Source organism: Lepisosteus oculatus, chromosome 3 (genome assembly GCF_040954835.1).
Source record: "Lepisosteus oculatus isolate fLepOcu1 chromosome 3, fLepOcu1.hap2, whole genome shotgun sequence".
Classification (NCBI taxonomy): domain Eukaryota; kingdom Metazoa; phylum Chordata; class Actinopteri; order Semionotiformes; family Lepisosteidae; genus Lepisosteus; species Lepisosteus oculatus.
In genome coordinates, this window is record NC_090698.1 from 1,857,260 (window position 1) to 1,880,836 (window position 23,577).

A 23,577-nucleotide genomic window follows, 5' to 3' on the forward strand; every position below is an offset into this window, starting at 1 on the left:
CGCCAGTTCGCAGTTTTCCATCTCCGGGAAACAAAACCGGAAAGAATCTGCGTTTTACGAGTATCGATATCGATATCAGAAAGGTGTGACGAACAGGTGAACGCGAAGTGGACAGCAGTAGCGATGGAGTGTTTTCCATGAATGGCAGAACTCCGTGAGAGCAGCAGGTACAGTTTAGAGTCGCAGGCGCGCATGAAGCCGCGCACACGCAGCGAGAGGGACTTTCCGCACAGCACAGCTGTCGCCGAGCGGCGCCGGAGCCCTTTCTGGTGTCGTAAAGGTCACCTTTTAAGCGAGCACCGATCAGAAAACCCTTTACCCATTGAAGACGAGGCACTGCCCACTTCAGTTTGTAAATGCAGCGGCTGTTTGGCGGTCTACGTGACTCTGACGACAGTTCCTGTTTCAATAAGACCCAAAAGCAGACCGCGCTATTAGCTCAGTTCCAGTCCCTGACGGCGTGATGCTCGGCTGTTCAGGAAAAGATAAGGACCTATATTAAAACAGACTCTGGGCTCTGATTGCTGTCTAATCTCCTGAATCCTAAGAGTTCAATTCTTTCCATGTTGAGTCATGATTGATGACGCGCGTTCACACACACTTCGGGCCGCCGTTTACAATGAGCCTTTTTGTCTTTTGTGTCAGTCCAGGAGCAGACAGGAAAAGTTGTTTTATATATATATTTCAAATACTCTCCATATACACACTGTAACGTGCAAACAGTTAATAACTTGTGATTGCCAAAGCATGTGAAAAATATTCAGCGTTGAAAATAATGCGACGGAATGAAAAAACGAAAAACGTCTATATTGTAATCTTTCATTTGTTATCTCCAGCGACTTCTGCCATCGCAGGACTGGCCACGCCTTTGAACTGAAGACCACGTGAAACTTTTTTTGTTACAGCTTACAGCTGTAAATGATATTAATTATATCATTTCAATGCGTGAATAAGAATTATACCGGAGGTTTCTCCAAGGGTAAAATTCGGTTCGGATGGTTTGTACGTGTTGATTATAGCAAATGAGTTTTCTTCACACGATGGAGAGCAGGGCGTGACCACAAACTCTCGACTAGCTGCTACAGAGCTGCAGGTTCAAATCCCCGCAGGTGGGACACAGGTGTTCTACCCGTGAGCAAAACACTTCAGTCAAATATCAACAGGAGCAGCTGTAAATAACAGAACGTCGCGTTACAAAAACATTTCAGCCCAACATATCACTTAAAATCATCTGAACGCGTGGTTGCCGATTTTTTAACATTACTTTATTAGCCCTATACAATTTCTTGCATTAGGAATTATCTTTTCGCATACCCCAGCTTGCTCTCCATGAGAGACACAGCACACAGATAGGGAGAGAGCCTGGGATTTAACAGGGTGCAAACACAGTATCCTTTTACAGGCCCTGTAAAGCCCTGAGCGGGACTTCAATTATCGACAAGACAGCTGCCCACTCAGCTGCACGGGTTTGACCCACAGCCTTGGCACACCGCACGTCCCGCGAAACCATCAGGCCGGCCCCCCGGCCAGCTCGGCCACACGCCGCAGGTGACGCTCGCAGGTGCGAGTTGCCGGGGCAACCTGCCTCCGAGCGCTTCGTGGGCCGGACCCCGCCCGGGAGGAGGGGCTGAAGCTCACTGGGGCGAGCCTATAGCGCTCGGCCCCACCCCCACCTCTGGGCTGACTGCCACCGCAGCCGTTCCAATCGCAGACGCGTCTGCGGCACCTGCAGGAAGCGAGATCGGAGACTGCACGCTGGCGGAGGCACAGAGGCGGCGAGCAAATACAGGTGGCTGAGCCCTTTCTCGTCTCCAGCCTCACAGGGACTAGGAAAACAGCCCGCATCCACAGGTAAGAACGTCATGCCGGCAGTTAACTTGTAAAACACAAGTTTCTTCCCTAACTTTGTTTTTGTTTCCGGTAACTGAAAGCGAACTTTTCGTTAAATAATTTCTGAAATGACTGGCCAGCACGGGGTCAGATAACGTACACAGATCCCGGTTGCCTCTCAGGTTAGAACGAGTGAAAGAGGCAACCCGTCCCCTTTCACCTGTGTTTTTAACTCTGGGTTCGTGCTCGAGGTGAATTCTGGAAGTCGCTTCGCTGGAGCTGTTTGGGGGCGTTATGAGATGGGAGAAGGAGCCGAGCGCTGGTTGTGCTCGAAGCAGATGTACTGGCTGCACTGGTCGCATTTTCGTGTTTTCCTGCGGAGAGACGGTTCGGCCGGATAGATATTCGCGTGCTTGTCATATGCGAATATTTCAAGTAACATTGTCTCAGTTCAGGGTGGATTGATAAAACTTGCCAATAACCAAGTTGTTTTGATCATTGTTGTTGTTGTTGTTGTTGGCCGTAAACTGGACTGCATGTTTGTTACTCCTAAAAGATTAGAATTTGCGCTGTTTCCAGCGGCTGTTCTCCTAGTGTCCCCGGACCGGCGCAGACTCCACAGCTGGGCATTGGTCGATACAGCTGTGGTCGCCGATTGATCCCGGGGATAACTCGGATTGAGTTAGCCGGGCATGGAAACCCGTCTGAACAACATGTTCAAAATCGCCTAAACCAACGGCGAGCGCATTTCAGATAATTGAGTTACCTTTTCCTATAATTAATTTTATGGTTGAGGCGGACATCCTAAGCGGTTTACTTGTGTATCCATTCAGAGAGCTGGGCATTTTGCAGGCGCTTCTGAGTGAAGTACCTCGGCCCGAGTACAGTGAGCAGCAGCGTCTTGTCTGGCACTGGAGCACGCCGGCTTGCAGCTGGGAGTCCTGAGCCTCAGCCCTGCCTGCTGCACCCCACATCATGATCAAGCATATTAAGGAGCAGGAGTAACCTAGGAGGAGCACCACATCTAAAAATCGATTCTGTGAAGTGTAAAAGAAAAGACGTAGTAGAAAAACGCTTGTCATTAGGGGTGAAGTTCAGAGATTTTAAATGAACAAGTAAAGGTTTTTTCTTTACTGTTGAAGACGCCATAAGAAAGCTCCACCGCTAAAACATTGTGCTTCTTTTGATCTCTTCTTAGCAAGGAATAAACCTTAAATGCTAAATGCTTGCTGATCCAGCTCCCTACTTGAGATTTTAAATGGCTCATCACCATCAGTGTGAACAACCAGCACCTCATAGTTCACATGTGAGCAACCTTTAAAAGGTCAACTGGTTCAGAATTTCGAACAAACGATCATCAGCATTAAAATAAACAAAACGCCTAATTTGATTATTCACGATCACGATGATCTTTTGCCGGGGGGGCATTTCCCACCGATGAAGTCATTTTGAAACCCAGCACATGCCAAGTCATCTCCTCCAGCCTTCCCAGCAACAGCATGTGACCCCTGATGAAAATAGATCGCAACGAGGAGACTCCTGAGTTTCTACATTAGAAGTAAGAAACTTCCTTCTGCATAGATAAAACTTCTGCAGTGTAGTGGAACAGACTGGCTGTGGGTTCGAGACCCTGACGCGGGCAGTGCTGATGTGCCCTGAGTGAGGTGCTTCGCCCCAGGAGCTCCATAGCTGTATAGCTGTATAGCTTTGCTGGAGGGGCGCCCCAGAAGCGGTCAAGGCCATTCTCTGTGCGTTAAGGTCTTCACCTGCCCTTCGCATGGGAGCCTCTGGGGCAGCGAATGTCCATGCCTGCCTTTCAACATTGCAGTGCCTGCGAAATGTTAAATTAATGGCAAACAGATGTCTGAATGTGCTTTAGGAAACCATCCAGGAAAATCTCACCAGACTGAGTGTCAGTTAAGTGCTGCTGTGCCCAACAGAGAGCCCTGTCAGGGAGAATGTGGTGTCCCACAGCCTGCACAGTTCTCTTCTGTGGGGCGGAGGATAAGGTGGTCTGGCAGCTCCATGTAGGTGTTTGTGTAAAAACACATCTGTGCACATTTCCCTGTCTTGCGAGTCTCCTTGTAAATGGCAGGCTTTCCGAGAGGGATGTTTCTGCTGAAGCGGATGTGTGGTGCCCAGTTCCCCAGTCTTAGAGAACAGAAAGCAAGCGTGCAGCAGATGCTTTGGCTGTCTCCGCAGTGCTGCGGGATACTGTGTTGGGAAAAGAGAAATAAACGTGCACTGCGCTGTCCTAAAACACACAGGGCTTAGACTGATGCAGGTGCTAATTCCAGGCAGAGGCAGACCTGTACCTCAACAGCAGTCTAATGCGCAGCGTTAATGGGTTGTAAATGGGTTGAAATGGAGAAGTATGGTGACAAAGTGCTGCACACTTCTTCTGAATAAAGAGCATGGTCTTCATGAATAATGCATTTCAGCAACAGATGTTTGCTATTGAAGTACTGCCCTGCTCGCTCTTTAAACAGTCCCAGCTGGGAGCTTTATTGCTTTTGTGTAGACTTTTTCTTTATAATCGTCAGCAGAGCAGTCCATTGTAGCCGGGGTCTCAAAATAAGTTCTACCTTATAGCGATGTCCTAAAGCAATTCTGAGTTCTGCAGCATTTTCTGGAGCCGCTGAGGCGGTGAGACAAGAGCAGTGGCTTTAATCCCTTGTCTATGTTCACACTGCCCTTCTTCTCAATTGCTGCCCACTGTTGTGAACTGCTCTTGTGGAGCAAGGACTTCGACACAGGAGACGGGTGTTTCACAAGGAAATAAAAAAGAAGCTCAGGGTGTGATGGATTGTTTACTCAGATAAATATAGTCTTTTGATCCTTTCTGTTAAATATTGTGAACAGGGCTTAAGATAAAAGTGGCACATCACTCCTGCCATGTGATGATGTATTAATCTTATTTTCCAGTCACACTGTGCAATATTTAAAATCCCCACCTGTGTATCTTCAGATTTAGCGCGCGCTCTTTCCCTCTCCGCCGGACAGTTCGAAAGGGTAGAGTGTTTGAACAGCAGCACAGGTGCAGATTCCCTGCGAGAAAACGGAATGCAGAAAGTGTAAAGAAATTCAGGAAAGCCAGGTGAATGTTTGTTGCTGCGAAGTGGCTTTTTAATGGAAGCTATTTATAATGGCACTGCTCTGCTCCCTGCTGGAACTGCAGGAATCTCATTGTGCTGGAGCTAATTCCTCGCCATGGGTATTTTTAACAGGGGTGGAGGGGGGGTTATGTATTCACTTCACAAACATATGAAGTCAGCAGTTACCCCAACGCTCTCTAAAAAAGCCATTTTCCTAGTTTTATTCCAGTCGGATTGTTCAGACGTCAGTGGAGAGGTATACTGTAGGTGCAGTACGTTCGCCCATCCTTTTGTATTCTGCTGGGCTCGAGCATGACCCGACAGGCACAGGGCCCAGCTGTGGCTACACCCCGGACAGGGTGCCAGTCTGTCACAGGGCACCCAGGGCACGCTTAAAGGACACGATTCAGAGGTGCTAATGGGAGGAAGCCAGAGAACCTGGGGAAAACCCATGCAATCGTGCAGAATACAGAGCCGGAGTCGAACCCAGAACCCTGGTGCTGTGAGGTGCTGGTGCTGCCCGTGTGCCATGCGGATGAGTAAAGATCTGCCGTGCTTGGCGTTACTGTGTGGCCGGGCTCTTGGGCCCATGGCTGTGAGAGCAGTAATGATGGTCTGCCCGCTGGGCGCCGTGCCAGCAGGCTGCAGGGTGTCAGGAACTCGCAGCTCCTGGAGAACATCTCCTCTCTGCAAGGAGCACCTCCTGCCAGCCGGGCCCCCGCGAGGGAGACAGTCTGCGCCCAGCGGGGCTGCTGGGTGTCAATACGAGGCCATGCAGAGACGCCCGCAGGGAGCTTCCCTGGCCCTCGAGGCAGACACTCATTAGCTCACTCCTTTTCAAGAGCTCCTCTTTCTTTGTGACAGCAAATTTACACCTGGTGAAGGCGATTCTCACTTCACCCTGAACAAAGAGGGAAAAAAATGAATTGACTGCACCAAAGATGTACTGTAGATCAGCATACTGTATGCCAAAAGACAAGTGTTAGTTGCAACATTTCAACATGACATTGAAAACAGTAAGTGGTGGGGCTCAGAGGAACTCTTTTTATTGTGCAAATCCAGCCCCAGAATCCACTTGCTTTGATTGAAAATGGACAATCACCCGATATTTTTTTAATTGAGTAGAGGTTTATGGTTTGTTAGAGTGTGTACTCATTGTAAGATGTCTGTTGTGGACTAAAGTTTATTTTGGTAGAAAAAAAATCAACATAATACAACAAATGATTCATTACAGTAGTAGGTACATGTATGATGAATCACGGGCTCTAAAGATACAATTTAAAGCAAGTCAAACAAAGGCAGTTCAATGCTATTTAAATTAGCCAAGTTGCAGGAATACACGCACTATCCAGAAGATTGGAAGATGTAGTCTGAAAGGGTGAGTTTGACGTGGTGCTGTATTGTCAGAAATGCAACCGGTCTGCTCCTGAGCTGAACCCCTCTCTGCAGTCCCACAGCTGAAAGACAAGGCTTGTGTCAGCCCAGCTTCGGACAGCCTGCCTTTCACCTCGTTCTTGTTCCACGCTGAATCGCATCACTATTGGGGGAAATCAGAAGTTGTGCGAAATCGATCAGTGACAGTGATCCCATACAAGGACACACAGCGGGGTCTGGGTTCTGGACTTTCTGAAGCACAGCAGTGTGGGGCCAGAGGCTGATGTTTATGCTGTGGGAATGACAGTATGGTTGTAGGAACTCTCAGGCGATTCCACAGATATTACAGTTCTGAGACTCTTTGGGCATCACGTTGGGAGTGCTGGAAAGCTGGATTTAACTGAAGAGTGATCTGCAGCCTGCTGTCCAGTTAAATTTGCATGGAGGAAAAGAAGTGGTCAGAAGCTCCTTCCCCCGGACATACCCTGTGGTCTTCTGAGAGGCCCTGAAATCGCCTTTAATATTTTACGAATAGGAGCAGAGAAAAATGCACTTCGCAGACTGATGCGCTCTTGTAAAAGATAATTACATACCTTTCACTCCGCCTAATCAGGCGTTTGAAATCTTCAAATGCTGAGCATCCCCTAGGTGCCAATTTCCTTGCCTCTCAAGCTGTGATTCAGCATGTGTTTCGTGTTTGAAATCTTTATTCATTTTTTAAGGACAGAAATAATGATAATTACAATTATTATTGTGAGGACAGGTTATTCAAGCCCTTTGACATCTTGGAAGCAAATTGCAATGTGAAAATGCCTTTTGTGTTTTTTCTGCTATGACAGCTGTGGGAGTGTTATTTCAGCATGTCTGTCAAGCAGATGTTAATGTGTGGGGAAAAAAAGAGCAGTGACATTCAGAAAACAAACTGTGGTAAAACTCATAAAGGATTCAAATGTAGCCACAACATTTTAACCTGAACGTGTCAATGGACAGTCAGTGTTGCTGCTAGTATGTGCTGTGGCAGAGCTGAAAACACAGATCAGCTTTCCCTCATCAGCTGTCTGTGGAAAATAAATTAAAATCTTGAATGGAAATAAAGCAAGAAGGCTTTATTTGCCGTTCTTGTTGGTATAACCTGAACTCCATCCATTCATCCTTCCATGTTCTGGTGCCTTTTTAAGTCACCTTGCTTATGTAATAAAATACTTCAGAAATTCAGCAAAATAATGTAATTACACTTATGAATTGGGCCTCAGGGAGCACATTCCCATACTGTAATGCCATCCGCTAGAGGGCACTATAACAGATCAGCATGACATGGTGCTCCAGCACAGCCTTCCCGGTATGAATAAATCCATGCAGAATCCCAGAGCCTATCCCAGAAGCACAGGCAATGAAGGGAATATATCTGTCCATCACAAGCAGTCCACACACTCACAAGGACAATTACAGACCCCGACTGGCCAGTTCCCAATGGCAGTTCAAGAGAGAGCCCACACGGACACATGGGGGTACAGGCAAACGTCAGACAGGAGCCACCCCAGTCTGGAATCAAACCTTGAACCCAAGACTCCCGAGGCAGCTGCTCTCACCACAGAGGTACCAATCCATCCACTTCAGCGCCCCCGGTGTAATATTGAAGTCATGGGAATGGCAGACAATATCAGATATCGTTTCAGCTTGATTAAAAACTGAGAGCGGTTTGGAACTCGTGTTTTCTGCATTTCTGATGTTTTCCTAAAGCCTTTTAGAAAGGCTTTAGGAAAACTAGCCTCTCCAAGCGCGTGGCCCTGGGAGGGTTTTAGCAGGCCTTTTTGTGATCGCGTGCTCTGCCCCCACCGTCACCTGATGCTGAGCAAACTGGCCCCTCAGCCAGCAGCTCTGCTGCTCTTTCATTAAAACTGCTGTTTACTCAGGCCCTCGCACATCCTGTAGGTGCATTATGTCTCTTCAAAGAGAGAGAAAGAAGGAGATTACTGGGGCCTGCAGTGGGTTAAAACAGCCCTTTATACTCTGAAGGCTGCAGATATAATTGGGGAAATAATATAATAATAATCAACTTTATTTTATATAGCGCCTTTAAAGGTGGCTTCTCAAAGTGCTTATTATGTACCTTTGGTGGTTTAGTGCAATACAGCAGCTTGAAGAAAACATCAAGCACAACAGGCAGCATGAATAGATGTTTGTTCGTTTACAATCTGATGTGAACAGCCCTTCAGGAGGTTGACGTTGTATACACTGGGTGAGCAATCAAAGTAGGAAAACCGGGAATTGGTGTCATTATTTTTGGGATGCCAATTTAAAGGAAGTGGGGTTGTGCAGATCTAAAGTAAGTTTCCAATGTGAGTACTGAGACCTCTTCTGTAGAACAGATAACTAGTTGGAAGAACTAAGGGCTTTGATCTAGTGTGACCTTTCACGAAGTGGAACATTTGGTTGCAATATCATTTGTTTCCTGTTTAAATGAATGACTTTTTTTTCTCTCAGTCTTCTCTCTTTCTGCTCCTGTCTTTGTCTCTCTCTTGAGCTCTCAGCACAGGATCAGCATGTTGCCTGGGTGAAGTGGTAATTAGTGTATAATTATAACCTCGCTGTAGTCCAATGCACTGCCAGTGCTCGATTGTATCGAGAAAGAGGAGAGTGTGCTTCTGTGTGGGAGTACGTGGGCATGTGTATTGTGTACGTGAGTGTGTGTGTACCTGTGTATTGTATGTGTCCATACTGTACAGTATGTGTAGGTGTGAGTGCTTGAGTTTCTTTTGTAGAGTCTGGGTTTCATAAATAAGAATATAGTCCTAATAAATGTTCAAAGTGCTGTACCAAAACTTACATGCAGTAACGTACTACATACTTGGAGTATATCATTTTGCAATCAAGATGTAAAGATGAGAGCGGCATGATGAACACAGATTAAACTCGGGGAAACAAGAGTAAATGCATGAATTACAACAGGTAAAAGTCACACTGCAAAAACAGTTCACATATTTACTGTGGTAAACACTCTTAGGGAACAACTGATGAAGAGTGAAGAATACAGTGCACTCCAGGTGCTGTGAATTCAGCAATAGAACCTAATCAAGTACAACTCTGCTGACTAGTTTTATAACTGTATTAAATATGCAATTTTCTGCCAGTAGTTTATTTTTAGCAGCGTGCATACCTGCATTACTTGATGGTAGAATCTACATTGATTCAGGTTTGAATTCCTCAGGTAGGGAACAGAGGGGCCGCAGTAATAGGTGTTTTGAAAGGAACTGAGCATGTGATATTCTCACTGGAAATGCGTGTGATCGCTGCAGGAGATGAGAACTGGACCCCGAGGAGTCTCCAGTATCGGGAATCGTTCACCCAGCACAAATCACGCACCATGTCTGAGAAACCTCCTGTTAAAACAAAGCAGAGAGCAGAGCTGAATACAACTGCGGTGGTAACAGAAATTTTGTTCTCTTGTGCCTTTTAAAGTCAGCTGACTTATTTAAATAACTATATATAAATAAATTACACTAATGAACTGGGCCTCAGGTTCTCGCTAGGCGGTGCTGTGCCAGCTCTGCAAGATTTGCATTATTGCATTTATTAAGGCCATAGAGATCGAATCCCCGAAACTTCTCCAATGCGCAGTCTTTCCTGTTGGATTAAATCCTACAGGTAAGTACCCTGTGCAGCTATGTTGCATATCATGGCTAAACGTGCTTGTTTTATAAATGCATGGAGATGGTGGGGAGGTCACGCCTTGGAGCTCTGCACCGGTTACCACTAACCCGCTCCGGGACAGGAGTCCTCTGTTTCTCTCAGTGCACATGAATCGCGAGCAGGGAAGCAGGCTGCCAACAGAGGTGTTAATGAATCAGTGCAAGTTCCAGCGAGGCCTTTGCAGTGAGCAATTTGCAGCTGTGTTCTGTGTTTTTGACAGCAAAATTTTCTGTGTTTCTTTTCTCTTTTTTTTTAACTCATCCTAAGCCTCCATGAAGCTCTTGGCATTCCCTGCTTTCCCAGCTCTCACTGGGTCTGTGAGTGGGAGGCATGGATAATACAGAGACAGTAACAGCCAAGCAGATACGAAGTGGGGGCCTTTTTACTTCCTTTAATATACACAACTAGGCAGTAATTATCCCTCATCGTTCAAGTCGTTATTGGGCTATAATTTGCAATAGCTCTTTTCTTTTCATAAAAATTCATTTGACGAATAATAAAAATGCATATGAATGGCAAAATAATAGATTTGGATCTCGTGTGTGTTGATTAAACATTATGCTTGGATAAGCAGAGGTTTTCTGATGCTTCTTGTCCAACTCGTTGAGCAAGATAGAAGTGATTTTGATGCCATGGCTGAGACTACCAGTATGCTAATAACACCCCTAGTTAATACTTTTCTTCCAGAATTTAACTGCATATTTCACTATTTAGACTCATAAAAACGGGATGATACCAGGAGGTCAAGCAATCTTTTTGTAATATTGCTTCCAAAGGTTTGTTTTTTTTAAATAATAGAAAACATGTTAAGACATTATTATTATTATATTAATTCTCATTAGCAAAGATACAAATAATTCAAATTATTTTTTTGAGATCAAATTTGTTTACTTGTTTTTCTTGACTGCTCTTTGAAAGTTAACTTCCTGGAGGCTGTGGGGTTGTGACATTATGTCTCAGAATTCATAGCTTGTGAAAGAAGTGTGATATATAGGCTACAAATGCATTTCAGTAAATTTTAATTGTATACTAAAAATTAATTCCCATTTTATGCAGTGCAATTAGCTAACTTTGGTTCAGAAAGTGTTATTTAATAGGAATTGGTAATGCTTCTTCCTAACAGCTAGCTAATAGTCTTGAGGAGCTCAGACGTGCACCTGACAGGACTAACTGAGTGTGGCTTCCAGGGCTTGGTGAATAAGGAAACCCCCTCTTGGTCTGTCTGTCTCAGGGCAGGATGGCCGCAGACACAGCCATGCAGACAGAGCTGGAGGAGCTGCAGAGACGGGCCAATCAGGTGACAGACGAGGTAAGTGCTGGACTGGGGGGGCTGCTTTCACATGACCTGACCGGCGACCTCATCCTGCAGCTCACCTCCACGGGCCCAGCTCATCTCCGCGGCTGCGGCTCGGTGACGTGTTGCCCTCTGTGCATCAGGGACATGAAAGAGTAAAACGGTTTCTCAGAAATTGCCAATACAGGGCTTTTGTTTGTGATTTTCCACAATCTGTTTTATTCCCAGAATCCCAAAGAAATCCCTTAATGCTCATAAACTTCCGTTTGAGATAATGTCTCTGTTATTGCACTTAATGGTTACAGGAAAGATGGCCTGAAAGATTGCAGTGCCCTTTATTAATAACCCCTGCTTTTCTCTTGATTTCCTGTTTGGGCTGCAAACCTTTTGATTTCCATCTTCCAACGCTCAAGGAGTGAAGAGGTAGTTGATGTTGTTGCCTGGTTGCCGTAGTTCTCTGCAGGATCCGACATCAGGTGCTGAGTCAGGTCCCCTGTTATACCAGGAGTAACAGGCGATGGCTGCGTCTCACCGACTGGGCTACAGTTGCAGTGACATCACCACACTCCCAATTCCCTCCTGTTTTTCCTCCTGTCTGGGGTTACTGGCGTTCATCCCTATCGCTGATGACACTCGCTAGTATCACCAGGCCCAGGGGAGTTTTCAGCTTTAAACCACACTAATGAAATACAGGTCATCTGAAAGTAGAATAAAAAAGAGGTACAGCTTGTCCGTGAAATGAAATTCCCCACTCGGAGACAAAGCTTTCAATGCAAATGATATTTTGAACACGGATATTGACTGAAGTGTTTTTAGGCCACGTGAGGTCAATGGGATCAGGTTAGATTTTTATCCTTTCATGGGTCAACCTTTGTGTAAGGCAGGGGGAGAAGTAAAACTAACACTAAGGTTTTATCTTGTTCCATGTAAATCAAATCGAAAACGTGAAAATCGATGCAGTATTAAAATGAGTTTAATAAACCTTTTGTGCCTTGTGCCATAATATTGTGCCACAGGACAATTACTGTAAATAGAAAAGCCACTGAATCTTTGCAGTGCAACACATTTCTCTATAAATACCCCATGACAGAACAATTGCATGTACTGACTTACTGTAACTAAATAGGAGTGTCTAAGATTTTTTGGCCAGAAATTGTATACCTCTCCCACTTAAGAAGTGATGATATAAATTATTTTAGTGTTCTTTCATAAATGTAAACAAGAACCTAGTCTGGACTATTGATTGAGAATTTTCAAAACTACTCTGAAACTAAAAAAATAAAATCCATCAAACATCATTCGTCGCTGTTAATGTAGCTGGTGAGTCTAAAAAGACTTAACCTTTTGTGAGAGCTTAACTGAGGTTTCAAACAAGGTTCAGGAGGAGTGGAGACTTCCAGAAATCAGAGACATCAACCTTGCTTTCCTGACACCTGAATAAATTGACTTTTAGTCAATAAAGTGACTAAATGAATTTACAGTAGCCAGTTCGGCTTCAAGGCTTCAGTATTTAAGGTTGTCTTCATTTTGTTTTCTGGCCTAGAGATGTATGTGATCAGAAGAAATAAAAGTTCCTATACAGTTAGAAAACAAGTCTAAACACAAAGCTGAACCAGAAAACAAAGTGCAGTAGAAAAAGTTATATTTGGGAATATGTATGAAATAGACTGCATTAAGCTTTTGGTCAACTTGTTGTGTTCCTAATTTTCTGAATTCCTGTCTCATCATCAGTGCAGGGAAGTGCCCCCTAACAGTTCCTATAGGAGAGTTTGCAGTGAAAGTCAGAGAGGAGGACAAGACCCCAGTTCGACCGGTCAGCTGCTCCCTGATTAACCAGCTTCGCTCCAGCTTTCCTGACTATCTCTGCTCCACCAGCCCAGTCCTCACGCCCCTCCCAGCAGCCCCTGGGCTCCTCTCCCCTGGGGCACCAGACCATCTGCAGCCACGCCAGTTTAGGCCAAAACTCGAGAACACCTCAGTCCCTCCACAGGGCTTTCATTAAAGCTAGATCTCTCTTTACAGTGCGTGTGTCATGGGCTTTTATGATGTTGACACTAATATCTTGTATTTCTATGTTCTCAATTTCCTCCGTTCTTCTGCTCTCATATCCGCAAGCAGTCTGTTTTTCCAGCAGATGATTAACAATCCTTTCGTTCCTCCCCAGTCTCTGGAAAGCACTCGACGGATGCTGCAGTTGGTGGAAGAGGTAAGACGGTCTTGGCAATGGAGCTCCCCAGGAAATCTTCCTTTGCCTGAAGTGATCTGTTCCCCCAAATTATTGAGGACGGGGGCTTCATGTGACCCCGTTCTTAACGTTGTCAGTATTACGTATTCTTATTCCTCTGGAACGGCAAAGAGAGAGAGAGAGATACACAAAGAGATAATATTTCAGCTGCCTGGTTTCTTCCAAAATAAAATGGAAAAAAAAACATTTTTTTCATTTTATTTTCATCCTCTTTTCATGCAGAGAAAAAAAATTAAATACAGTAATAAAAGCTCGAGGGACTATCTTTTGCTCAGATTCTTGCATATTTCCGTTGAGGTCAGTGGGATTGTTGTTTATTGCTGCCCATGTCTGCCACTTGAACCAGAAATATGTTTAGGAGCTGCAGCTCTATTTTTACAACTTGTCCTATCCATTAGACGCGTTCGCTGGCAGGCACAGCTGAAAGGGAAGAGCCCATACTGTTTTCCATAATGGCCTGCCCACAAAGAGAGGTAGATGCATCAAGCTGCTAGCTACACTTTCAAGAGCTGCACCGTTCCTGTGCACGAGCCGTCGAAGCGTGATGTGGGCACACGCAAGACTGCTTCCGACCCTGAGTGATCTCCCTCTGATGGGAACAATGGAGCCCAGACAAGCCCACAGTCCTGGCCTTCTTTCTGAGAAGGCCTTCACTGCACTTACACCACACTCCTCTCGGGGCACACATTAGAGGGAGCCATCCCCTGCCTGCCCTGACACACCACGCTGTCTATGGGATCTCTCTCAGCTCCCCTCTTTTACAGTGTGCAGTGATTTTAGAGAACTAAGCTCCACTGAAACACACTGTCCAGACAAAGCAGCCTGATTGTTCGACAGTGCAGCTGTATTGTGAAATACAGTTATGGGCACTTATGCCCTCACTCGACCTTTATGTTACCAGGCTGGGTATGTTCAGCGTTTTAATGTTAAGAACATTTTTTTTTTTTCCTCACCAGAGCAAAGATGCAGGGATCCGAACTCTGGTCATGCTGGATGAGCAAGGAGGTACCGCTGTCTCGTTTAGACACCCTGTCTTCTGTCACTCTGGGGAACTTAAATTCAACACGCGCCCCTAGGATTACACTAGACTGTCTCTGAACACTACTGCATTGTAACATATAAAATCACTGCTTTAGAAGGGCTTTCTCTCCCACAGTTTACCCTACTACATTTTTGTAGAATTTTGCTAGGTTTACCATGGTTTTAGCCTGCTAGGTCCCCCATTTTCTGTTCTTATCTTTTATTTCCTGTGGTTAATGTGTTTACATTTTTACTATGATTTTTACTTTTACCACACATTTTACATTGCATTACATTTACATTGCTTTTACCATAGCATGACATGGTAAACTCTTTATTTGCCCCTGGAAAGAAGGCAAATAATGTGGAGGCTTGCTGTGACAGCTTTGTGCTTTGAGGTCTGTTGTAATCTGTTCTTGCTTTAATAGTATCCTTCCCATGAACTTAAATATTTGTTCGTTTAAGCAGACAGGTTGGATCAGATGTGACCAAACTCCTTTCCTTTTCAGTGCCCTATGAAGTTACAGTTTCCCTATGAAGACTCTTAAAGCTAGGAACCAATCCCCTTCTTCGAACTACAACCCTAAACGCATGTCTGTGTCTTTTGTGTGTGTGTGATTCTGCCCCCTTGTGGCAGAGCAACTGGATCGCATTGACGAGGGCATGGATCAGATCAACCAGGACATGAAGGAGGCAGAGAAAAACCTCACAGACATGGCCAAGTGCTGCGGGCTGTGTGTCTGCCCATGTGCCAAGTAGGTACACCTGGCCACTGGCAGTGCCCACTGCTAACCAGTGGGGGACCTCCGGTCAGGTCTCGGTGGCCAGCAGGCAGCACTCTGGTCCTTGGAAAAGCCGCAGTGCTGCAGCTCTGTTGTGGCTTCTCAGTGGAAACTGCGGGGCAGTAACTGTGTGATTAGATGTTTGCTGTGCAGCTGATTTTAATTGAAGACATCCAGATAGTGCTTTAAAAATATGTGGATTTAAAAAAAACTTTTAAATCCCTTGGGAGCCCAGAAGGAAGACCACATGCTGTGAGAGAAGCACACAATGTACAGGAAAATGGACTGAATAATCTGTTGCCAGTTTTCAAATGTTCTTTATTTTGCAAACCCTGCTCCCACACAGCCAATTTACTAATGACTGGTGATGGACCCTATAGCACTGTTGTAGTTTTCATTGTAACCGTGGACATGGGTATGGTGTTACCAATTGAATGAAACTGAACCGCAATGCCCTAACCACAATCCATGATCCATAGGTATACAATCTGGCCTATTTTAGATCCTTGTATTTTAAGGATTTGTACATTGTTTGGCTCAAACTTCACATGGTTAGATGCACAATCTTAGGACAAAGCTGTTGTTTACCCTACACCTTTTACCTTCAGTAAGAAAGGACTTCTAATCACACAGCTGCTCCTTTGCTTCTCTGGGTACAGTAGCAGTGTTGTTGAACCTGAGTGCCTTCGTGGTCTGTGGTTGTGCTTTGTAGAGAAAACTGTGTATTTCCCTCCCCCACCTCCCACTGTTCAGAGCAACTGGAGCACATTGAGGAGGGCATGGATCAGATCAACCAGGACATGAAGGAGGCTGAGAAAAACCTCACAGACCTGGGCAAATGCTGTGGTCTGTGTTCCTGTGAGAAGTAGGTGCAGGGTCGTGGGCCCTTCTAAACATGTCTGAGCGCATGCCTGCCTGTGTGCTTGCTGGTCGGGAGTAGACGGACACCGACTTCATGAGACCTGCTTATGTTCATGCCCACCCTTCCCGCCAGGGTGACCTGCACCCTCCCTACACCGTCCGTCAAAGGGAATGAGCAGAGGGCTCTGCATGCAGACTCTCCAAAACAGACAACCAGTGTTTTTACAACGGAGCCAAACTGCAAAAACTACACATGAATTCTACACCACAAGACAAACTGAAGCTGTAGTAGAGCAGTGCCATTCCCTGCACATTCAAACCTGCAGCTCTTTCTGGAGTGGAAGGGAGTTAAAACATTGGTTGTCTGCTTTTAAACCGCGATAGTTTTAAAACGGGTCGTTCACAAAGCATTTACGGCACTTTCCATCGTCATATTGTAAAAAAAAAAAGACAGTCGCAGCTTCTCAGGAACCCCTTACACGTTGTACAAGACCTGCACGTTTGCAGCCTGTATCTCCAACGATTTTGATTTACTTGAAATGTCACGGTCAAGGTTTATTGAACAGCCTAGCAAGTGGTAATTAAGACCAGTCATCTTAGAATTAAAAATTTACAACTCCATAGATCTCTGGGCTTGTCAAAATCTAAAAGAATAATCTAACGCCTGATTAATACCTCAAGCTGGAATGTGTCACTGTCTGACTGGAGAGACATTTTTAACTGCAGGTTTCCACTCCTAGTTTAGATCAGGAGAGTTTAAGACTCCCTTCTGCAGAAGGAAAGACTTGCTCTCCTCCACAAAACAACCAATCATGGCGCAGGCTGGGTACACATTCTAGATTAGCAAAGGCTGAACTGGAGAGCCTGAGGTGGTTCCCTGTCCTGGACTGTTGCCCACTCTGCAGGTTTCCCCCACTCAGCTCCTAGGTGAGTCACACTAAGTGGAGCCATATAACATCTCCCCTGTTGAGGTGCTGGTGACTTAAAAGCATGCGGAAGCGAGAGGCACACCTTGCCTAAGGATGAACGGTACTTGGACCTGACTCATACAGGATCATTACGAGGCAGTGAAAGAAATTGGACTGGTTCCTAATTGACCACACAGCAAGCACGACGCCGACCAGCCATTTCTCTCCCTAAGAAAAGGGCGTCGCCATGTCTCTACAGCCACAGGCTGCCAAAGCACACCTGGCCCGTGTATCCGAGCTCTTCGTGCGGCCCAGTCTCCAGAAACACACGTGGGCGACCGGTGAGGTGAAGAAGGGGGCCTGCTCCTGTAGATTGTCCATACAAGGTACCTGGACAGACGCAGTTTGTTGGAGCAAATCACGCCCTTCCGAAACCCAGTGGGGAAAAACATCACCCCTCTCACTGCAAGCTGGATGAGTAAGATCAAGGGTGAGGAAAGCCTGTGAGACATCTTTAATGCAATTTTAAAATACTGTAAGAGGGGGTCTTGAACAGCGAGAGAAACGACAAGATGAGGAATCAATTGGACTAAATAAAGACACACTGGAGAAAAGGAAAAACTGCTCTTTCTTTTAAAAAAAACTCACATTGGTGGGGTGGTAAATGCTTTGTGAATAGAACCTAAGCTCACAGGGGAAGCATTCCTGCTTCTGTCTCCACGAATCAGGATTCAGGCTCATGATTTTCTACAGCTGTCCCTTGGGCACAAATGCGTCAGGGGCATGTGCTCGTTCAGTTGAATGATCTACCGTTCAGTGGACCGTACTCTGGTTGGTTGAAAGCTGGAAGCTGGGGAAGGGGTCTGTTGTAGGTTTTTTTGGTGGGAGAGGAGACTTCCACCTGGTATATTTGCATGTTGTGTGTTTATTTGGCGTGTCAGACTTGTGCTTACTGTAATGCGCACGCGGTGAACTGAAAAGAGAAATGGAGAGGGGTATTACGAAAACTTCATGCAGAAGTAAACGCCTTTGTAGCTGCCAGAAGGTCCTGTTGAATATATAGTACTGAAAGAGGCAAGGCTCAGTATTCTCAGTTGTCCTGTTCCTTATGTAAAGTTTGTCATTCACAGGCAGACCATAAAAATAGGTCAATGAAAAACTGAAAGCATGACCCTTACTTGTGTACTCGGCTACAGTATGTACTGTGTACTGGCTGCGATGACAGTAATCTCTGTGGCGTTTCCTTCTGCTGCTGCCTCAGAGCTTTTTGACCACCTGATAGCTCTCACAAAGCACTTGTAATGTGTTTTATTGTCCCCTTATTCTTTCCAAAATGTAAAAAAAAGGACTGAAACTGAAATTAGCTGGGGCATTTCTCATTGCTTTCAACTTTGGCATCTCAGAAATATCATCGTACTTTAACATGTTCATGAGAAGCTATGTAATCAGTACTAAAGAAACGACTGCCACAAATTGGCACAAATCATTTTAAGTCCAGAACTGGTCATGTGTAAAACAAGCTTATAAACTCCAGGATTTGATTTGCCAAGCTATGTACATGTAAGAGCTGTTTGCCACATTTAATCTTTTGAAACCGATCCAAATCAGTTGAAATGATCCCCACTTTCACATGCTGTAAGTGTAATTTGTTCACGTGTGCGTTGTCATGTTTTTGTACTGTCCAATTTTGAAACCAGTAGCATCCATTTCTAGTAAAAAAAAATTATTTGATCATATAAATGCCAAAGGTGGCAAAGTGTCAAAGCAGTGAGGACAGTGGCATTCCTGTAATAGAAATGCTGGTTTATTTGCAGTGACAGCACAAGTACAGTATGTGCACAATGACCTCCTGCTCTCTGATTTACTCTTACTGAAGTGCACAGAGATGACCATCGAAACCAATTCTGTCAAAATGTAAATCCCGCTTTGCAAAACCTACCCAAAAGCGTTGCAATGCAATCGTCAAACCTTTCACTAGCTTGGGAAAACCAGGCAGAAGGAATGGCAGCTGCTCTCCCTAGCACTGAGCACAGACATGGTGGCAGCGGGGATGCCCTGGAGCCTCCGGAGAATGTGAGTGGCGAAAGGGGGCAGAGCAGGCTGTGACGTCTCCCTCCTCTCTCTGGGCTGTCAGGCTGAAGAATTTCGAAGCCAGCGGGGCGTACAAGAAGGTGTGGGGCAACAACCAAGACGGCGTGGTGTCCAGCCAGCCCTCCTCCCGTGTGGTGGACGAGAGAGAAAGGATGACCATGAGCGGGGGCCACATCCGCAGGTACTGCTGGCCAGCTCCCCTTTGAGAGCTCCTTCAAAAAATCCACACAACCGCCTTCTTCATCCATGCCTTCTGCTAAGGACAGGGTGCATGAGGGGGCCACACCGCGGCTGGGACAGAGATCAAGACCAGTCAAAGCAGCCGGAATGTCCTTTAGGGCTGGGAGAACCCCAGAGCTGGAGGGCGAATCATGCAAACTCCACGCTGAAGGTGCTCCAGGCCAGAATCAACCCGGACTTACGATCTGTGAGGAAGCAGCTGTGGTACTACCCCACTCACGGTTTGAGCTGCTGAATTGATCTAAGGAAACATATGTTCCCATGAACATGCGCAGAGTCCTGTACTGTACAGTGCCCTCAGCTGCAAGGCCTCCCCACACATTTCTCATTCTTCCTGCAACGCCAAGCGCCTCCTCTCCTCTCGCCCCCTCTCGCACAGGGTGACAAACGATGCTCGCGAGGACGAGATGGACGAGAACTTGGAGCAGGTGGGCAGCATCCTGGGAAACCTCCGCAGCATGGCGCTGGACATGGGCAACGAGATCGACACGCAGAACACGCAGATTGACCGCATCATGGAGAAGGTCAGTGAGAGAGACACAGGCACCCGTGTGGTGCATGGAACAGAGCCCAGTTTCCTTGATCTAAACGAGATGCACACCTCTGGAGCTGAATGATAGATTATTATGACAAAGACGGCAATAGACAATTTCAGGGATGTTTACGATTCCCAGTCAATATCCACTGTGGCAATGGATTTTAGATTAGACTCATACTGTAATAAAGTCAGTTATAACCCTGACATTGATCTAGAGCATTGTGAACACTACCCAATAATCTTACAAACACTTAAACAATTGTTTTTAATTCTAATAATGCTAATATGCAATAATTCTACAAGATTTGTACAAGATCACTTTATTAGCCATATACAATTTCTTGTATTAGGAATCTGTCTTTCCACAGACCCCAGCTTGCTCTCCATGAGACACACAGACAGGGAGAGAAGCTTGGGGTCAGAGCACAGAGTCAGCCATTGTACAGCACCCCTGGAGCAGTTGGGGTTAAGGGCCTTGCTCAGGGGCCCAAGAGAGTAAAATTCCTCTGCCGGCCGCGGGATACGAACCGGCAACCTTCCAGCCACAGGCGCGGATCCTGAGCCAGAGAGCCAGCACACCGCCCAATAATTTACGGTATAATACATGAGTATATGTAGGATATGATTTTGTTCATCACTGAACGATTTCATCCCACTATGTGCAAACAAGGTGTTTACAATCTGAAACAGTCTGTGTATTTTAAATATAAAATATAAAAGTTGCTAATTGTCCACAAGATTGCACCAAGGATAATTAACAACCAATCATCGGTCTAAATCTTATTAATCATAATGGCAGCTGATGTGCAGTTCTTTTATTCAATGTTTTCACAGGCCATCGTCAACAATTCCAGGATCACAGAAGCCAACCAGCGAGCCACCAAGCTGATATCCGGATAAGAGCAGGGAAAAGAGAAGGAACAGCAGTGGGAAGAGGACGAGCGCGTCTCCACACTGACACACACACACACGCACACACACAGGAACACGCACAGGCTCCACTGCCTTTCGAACAGTCCCACGAGAAGAAAACCTTTCAAGGAGTCACGTGGCCCACTGTCCCCCCTGCCTTCGCAGCCCTGTCCCCCCGAGGGCAGGCGTGTGAACCCCTCCCACTGGACATCACCCAGATTCTGCCGCAGACGCTGAACGCTGTGTGTTTGTAGGTGTTGTGTACAGTCACTGAAAACGCTTGTCTGTTTATATGTATATTTCTAAACACTGTAGTAACTCCTGTTAGTACCAGACTACAGTATAGTCACGTATTAATCTTATGTTAAGAAGGAGAGGGAAAACTTCATACATTTTAACTAACACTGATTCTTTGTGAAGTATAGTCTGCTACAGTATATCTGCTTTCCTGACACAACCATTCAGGATTTACTTTTTCATCCATCCTTCCTAAGTATTTAAGTTTATAAAGTGCAACCTGAGACAAAATGAATATAAATGGGACGCTGTCTGTGCTCAGGGAATTACGGTTTCCTGCTAGATTATATAGGTATATATATATAATATTGTACCCTACACAGAAAAACAGCATGCCAATCCATATATTTAAATATTATTAAAACATATTTATTCTCAATATCTAAAACACACGGGGAAACGGTTGGTTTGCTCTGGCCCGAATGTGAGCGCTCTCGGGTGTAGAAAATTCTTCGACAGATCAGTTGTGGTCTGTCGATTTATTTTTCTCTGCCAGAAATGATCGACCATTTCGCTTCCTTCCCCCTCCCCCCCCTCAAGACTGCCGCCTAGCTTTTTTTCGTCCCAGAGAATAAATCTTTTATGGAATGCCCTCCAGTGGCCAGAGGTTGTGATCGATTTCTTATTTTAGTCCCAATATTAAACTAATGTGCGTGACATACACGACAGGAAGAGATTCACGTTTGACTGCGTTTAAGGTCGGGGCAAATCACTTCTTATGTAGAACGCAATCATAGATTATATATTTATACTATAACACAAGTTACTGTGTCCCGTTATTCAGGGAACAAAACATGTGCAAGTCCTGGGACGCCCGAGTAAATGCGGTCTGTCACGACAGGTACAGAAAAACCGGGGAGCGGGTTTCTGTTTAATTGTGTTGGAGTGGACATGTGCGCCACCTCAAGTGTAAAGACGGGAACACATCATGTTGTAGCTGCCGTGTCCGACTCCTTTTGGAAGACGGTTTTTCTGTGTTTCTCGGAAGCTCTAGAAACTGTCTCGGTGTTGTGCGTGTTTCTGGTGCATGGCTCCCGTGCGCCCACTCGCGCAGAGACGTGTATCTGTGCGCCAGCTCGGGCCGTGGGAGGGTGGGAACCGGCACAGCACGACTCATTATCACCCCGCCGTCCATCCTCCCACTGGGATGCCACGGCGTTTTAGCTGAGGCAGAAAAAGATTTCTTTTCGTGGTGCAGAACAAGCTGCAGGGAAACAGCCCCATAGGGGGCGCTGTTGTCCTCGATGTCTCGTGTGTGGCAGTCGCCCTGAGCAACCGGCGACAGCCTCAAGCCACGCGATGAAATCCCTCCTTTGAGTATTGTAAGAACTAACAAAGAAAACGATCACAAGAGTATGAGCGGAGTGGGTTAGCATGCGGGATGGCTAAGTACCCGACCCTGTCCGAACCCTTCTCCCCTCCTGCGTGTGTCGCGCAGTTAACAACACGGTCTTTATCGCACAGGAGACACATCGGGCCTCGCTTCGCCCATCCTCACGAAAACCCTGCTCTGGAAAGACCAGGCCGCTGTGGCTTGTAACACCGTGCACCTCAGGCAGCGCCTGCACCGCAGTATGCGTCCGATGGCTGTTCCGAGATGCTCTGTCACTAAAACATTGCTGTGTTTGCACGTCTGTTATCCAGCCACCTGCTCTGCGGGGTGACCGAGCTCCGCATCCCCCACGCTGTTCAGATTTCCGCCCCGGGCTTTGTTCTCTCGTCTCTGGACGGGCCGCCAGCCCCAGCTGTGTTTGCACGGCTTCGTCATGTGCCGCATGTCTGTTATTAAACGGTGGGTTGTGACCGAGGCAAAACCTTCGCTTGGCTTTCCTGTTGTCGTTCACTGTGAGCTGGGGCCCAGCAGAGCGAGAGGCCATGTGCTCAGCGGTGTGTGTGGTCGCGCAGGGAGGCGGGCCAGGCCGTCTCTCGCCTCTCGCCCTGAACTAGATCGTGTCGTCCGGTCCCTGATGGTTTCAGTTCCTGTCCTGAAGCTTATACAAGTCCCCTCGATAACCGGGAACCGTGCGGTCGGGCTATGTAAAAATAAGCTGCAATGGCCCCTCTGTCCGAATCTCACGCTATGGATGTGGTCACTTGTATTACAATGCATCCCAGTCTGGTCCTGATTTTGTGTTGTTCTACAGATATACGAATCATTCAATAATAAATCCTCAAATCATAAGTGACTTCGTTATATCTAAATCTATCAACTATTGCTGTACTGTAATTTTATTATTATTATTTGACTACATTTTTTTTTTCTTCGCGCCCAGGCCAAAATACTAAATCCATTTACTGCTTTTCATCCCACAAGCGCTTTACGTATAAGGAGGAGTCTGTATTCCTCCCCCGCACAGCAGACTTGTTTCTGCAGTGCAACGGCTAGGCCGTGTATTGGTG

At 46.0% G+C, this 23,577-nt stretch overlaps 1 protein-coding gene across 2 annotated transcripts; it reads left to right on the forward strand.

Moving 5' to 3' along the window:
• The first annotated feature begins 1,694 nt into the window (after positions 1–1,694).
• LOC102685791 (synaptosomal-associated protein 25) lies at positions 1,695–23,359 on the forward strand. Of its 2 annotated transcripts, none has more exons than XM_006627605.3 (8): positions 1,695–1,851; positions 11,221–11,298; positions 13,448–13,489; positions 14,485–14,533; positions 15,186–15,303; positions 19,234–19,371; positions 19,810–19,954; positions 20,803–23,359. In XM_006627605.3, exons 2-8 carry the CDS (start codon positions 11,227–11,229, stop codon positions 20,866–20,868), a joined length of 630 nt encoding a protein of 209 aa, XP_006627668.1. In that variant the 5' UTR covers positions 1,695–1,851; positions 11,221–11,226; the 3' UTR covers positions 20,869–23,359. The 2 variants fall into 2 exon arrangements, with proteins under 2 accessions (XP_006627668.1, XP_015196581.1); XM_015341095.2 differs by lacking the exon at positions 15,186–15,303 and adding an exon at positions 16,084–16,195.
• Positions 23,360–23,577: the final 218 nt, after the last annotated feature.